This window comes from Eumetopias jubatus, unplaced genomic scaffold (genome assembly GCF_037043125.1).
Source record: "Eumetopias jubatus isolate StellerSeaLion01/CBP00866 unplaced genomic scaffold, mEumJub1_p1.0 scaffold_6, whole genome shotgun sequence".
Taxonomy (NCBI): Eukaryota; Metazoa; Chordata; class Mammalia; order Carnivora; family Otariidae; genus Eumetopias; species Eumetopias jubatus.
Window position 1 is genome coordinate 148163064 of NW_028274812.1, and position 2424 is coordinate 148165487.

General features: G+C 41.5%; 1 protein-coding gene and 1 pseudogene across 1 annotated transcript; one reads left to right on the forward strand and one right to left on the reverse strand.

Annotated features, from left to right (window-relative positions):
* Positions 1 to 344: 344 nt before the first annotated feature.
* LOC114199737 (olfactory receptor 2W1) lies at positions 345 to 1307 on the forward strand. The gene has a single exon (XM_028091738.2). The coding sequence runs from the start codon at positions 345 to 347 to the stop codon at positions 1305 to 1307; it is 963 nt and encodes a 320-aa protein (XP_027947539.2).
* Positions 1308 to 1583: 276 nt separating this feature from the next.
* On the reverse strand, positions 1584 to 2047 carry LOC148164217 (small ribosomal subunit protein uS13 pseudogene; annotated as a pseudogene).
* Between the last annotated feature and the right edge of the window lie 377 nt (positions 2048 to 2424).

A 2424-nucleotide genomic window follows, 5' to 3' on the forward strand; every position in this document is an offset into this window, starting at 1 on the left:
TCCAAACTTAAATGTGAGAAATTTCAGAACTTGACTTTAAGAGTAACCTTGCCAAGCTCACCTAGATAAAAATATAATATTAAACATCACTGTAAAAGGATCTACAACAAAGACCATGTTCCTTAGCTCTAATATGTACTTCTACCCATATTTTTTAAGTATTAACATAAATCATTTCCCTTTTTTAATTCTGTATTTAATTATATAGATTGTATTGACAGATTTCTCCTCCTCCTCCTTCTCTTCTTCTTATTCCTCCTGCTCCTCTTCCTCCTCCTCTTCCTCCCCATCCTCCTTCACCGCCTTCTCTTCTTCTCATTCTAGGACTTGGTCACTGAAGGACTATGGACCAAAACAATTACACTTCTCTACACGGTTTTGTTCTGCTTGGTTTCTCTGACCATCCCAAACTGGAGATGGTCCTATCAGGAGTTGTCACTGTCTTCTACTTCGTTACATGGATGGGTAATACAGCCACCATCCTTGCATCTCTCCTGGATCCCCATCTGCACACGCCAATGTATTTTTTCCTCAGGAATTTATCTTTCCTGGACCTATGCTTCACGACTAGCATCATCCCTCAAATGCTGGTTAACTTGTGGGGACCTAACAAGACCATCAGCTATGTGGGCTGTGTCACTCAACTCTACGTTTATATGTGGTTGGGGTCCACTGAGTGCCTCCTCCTTGCTGTTATGTCCTATGATCGTTTCATAGCTATCTGTAAGCCCTTGCATTATTTGGTAATCATGAACCCACATCTCTGTCTCAAGATGGTAATCACAGTCTGGAGCATTAGTTTGGCCAATTCTGTAGTATTATGTACACTCACCCTGAATTTGCCTCGATGTGGAAACAACCTTCTGGACCATTTCTTGTGTGAGTTGCCAGCTATGGTCAAAATAGCTTGTATAGACACCACAGCAGTTGAAATGTCTGTTTTTGCTTTAGGCATTGTCATTGTCCTTACACCCCTCAGCCTTATTCTTATATCCTATGGCTACATCGCCAAAGCTGTGCTGAGAATAAAGTCAAGAGCAGGCCAACATAAAGCAATTAATACCTGTGGATCTCATCTCACTGTTGTATCCATCTTCTATGGAACTGTTATCTACATGTACCTACAACCAGGCAACAGTGCCTCCCAAGACCAGGGCAAGTTCCTCACCCTCTTTTACACAATCATCACTCCAAGTGTCAACCCTCTTGTTTATACCCTACGGAATAAGGACATGAAGAATGCACTGAGGAAGCTGGTGAGAGTTGACCATGAATCTACAAAATTGAAGAGGAACCAGGTGTCATAGCAAAATATTACCCTGGATAAGGCAATGAAATATGTTTTCTAATTGTCTTCATTTTTTTCATTCAGATGTAATTGACACAGTGCTTTGTTAGTTTCAGGTGTACAATATAATGATTCAGCAATTCTGTACATTTATCAATGTTCAACATGATAAGGTTACTTTTCACCCATCAACCACCCTCCTCTCCTCTGGCAACCACTAGTTTTTTCTCTATATTTAATTGCCTATTTTTTTTAGGTGTATAAACTCTTTTATTAACAGATAAGGCCTACAAACTTATTTCTTCTTGGACACACCCATGGTGTGGCCACAGCGCCCTGTGGTCTTGGTGTGCTGGCCTCAGACATGAAGTCCCCAGAAGTGGCGCAGCCCTCTATGGGCCCTAATTTTCTTCGGTCTCTCCAGGTCTTCACGAAGTTTGTTGTCCAGACCATTGGCCAGGACCTGGCGTACTTTCCATCCTTCACGTCCTTTTTTCTGTTCAAAAATCAGTCTGGGATCTTATACTGGCGAGGATTCTGCATAATGGTGATCACACGTTCCACCTCATCCTCAGTGAGCTCTCCGGCCCTTTTGGTGAGATCGATGTCTGCTTTCCTCGACACCACATGAGCATATCTTCGCCCCACACCCTTAATTGCAGTGATGGCAAAGGCTATTTTCCGCCGCCCATCGATATTGGTGTTGAGCACTCGCAAAATGTGCTGGAACTTCTCAGGGATCACTAGAGACATGGCGGCGGCCCCCTAATTGTCTATTTTTTGTTTGTCTCTTTTTTCTGTTTGTTTGTTCATCTGTTTTGTTTCCAAAATCCACATGAGTGAAGTCACATAGTATTTGTCTTTCCTGACCAACTTAGTTCACTTAGCATGACACACTCTAGATCCATCCGTGTTGTTGCCAATGGCAAGATTTTTTTTTTTATGGCTGAGTAATATTCCATTGTGTATATAAATACACCATGTTTTGTTTATCCATTCATCAGTGGGTACTTGGGTTGCTTCCATAACTTGGCTATTATAAGTAAGGCTGCAGTTAACATAAGGTACATATATCTTTTCAAATTAGTTTTTTTGCTTGTTTGTTTTCTTGGGTTAACCAGCAGTGGAATTACAGG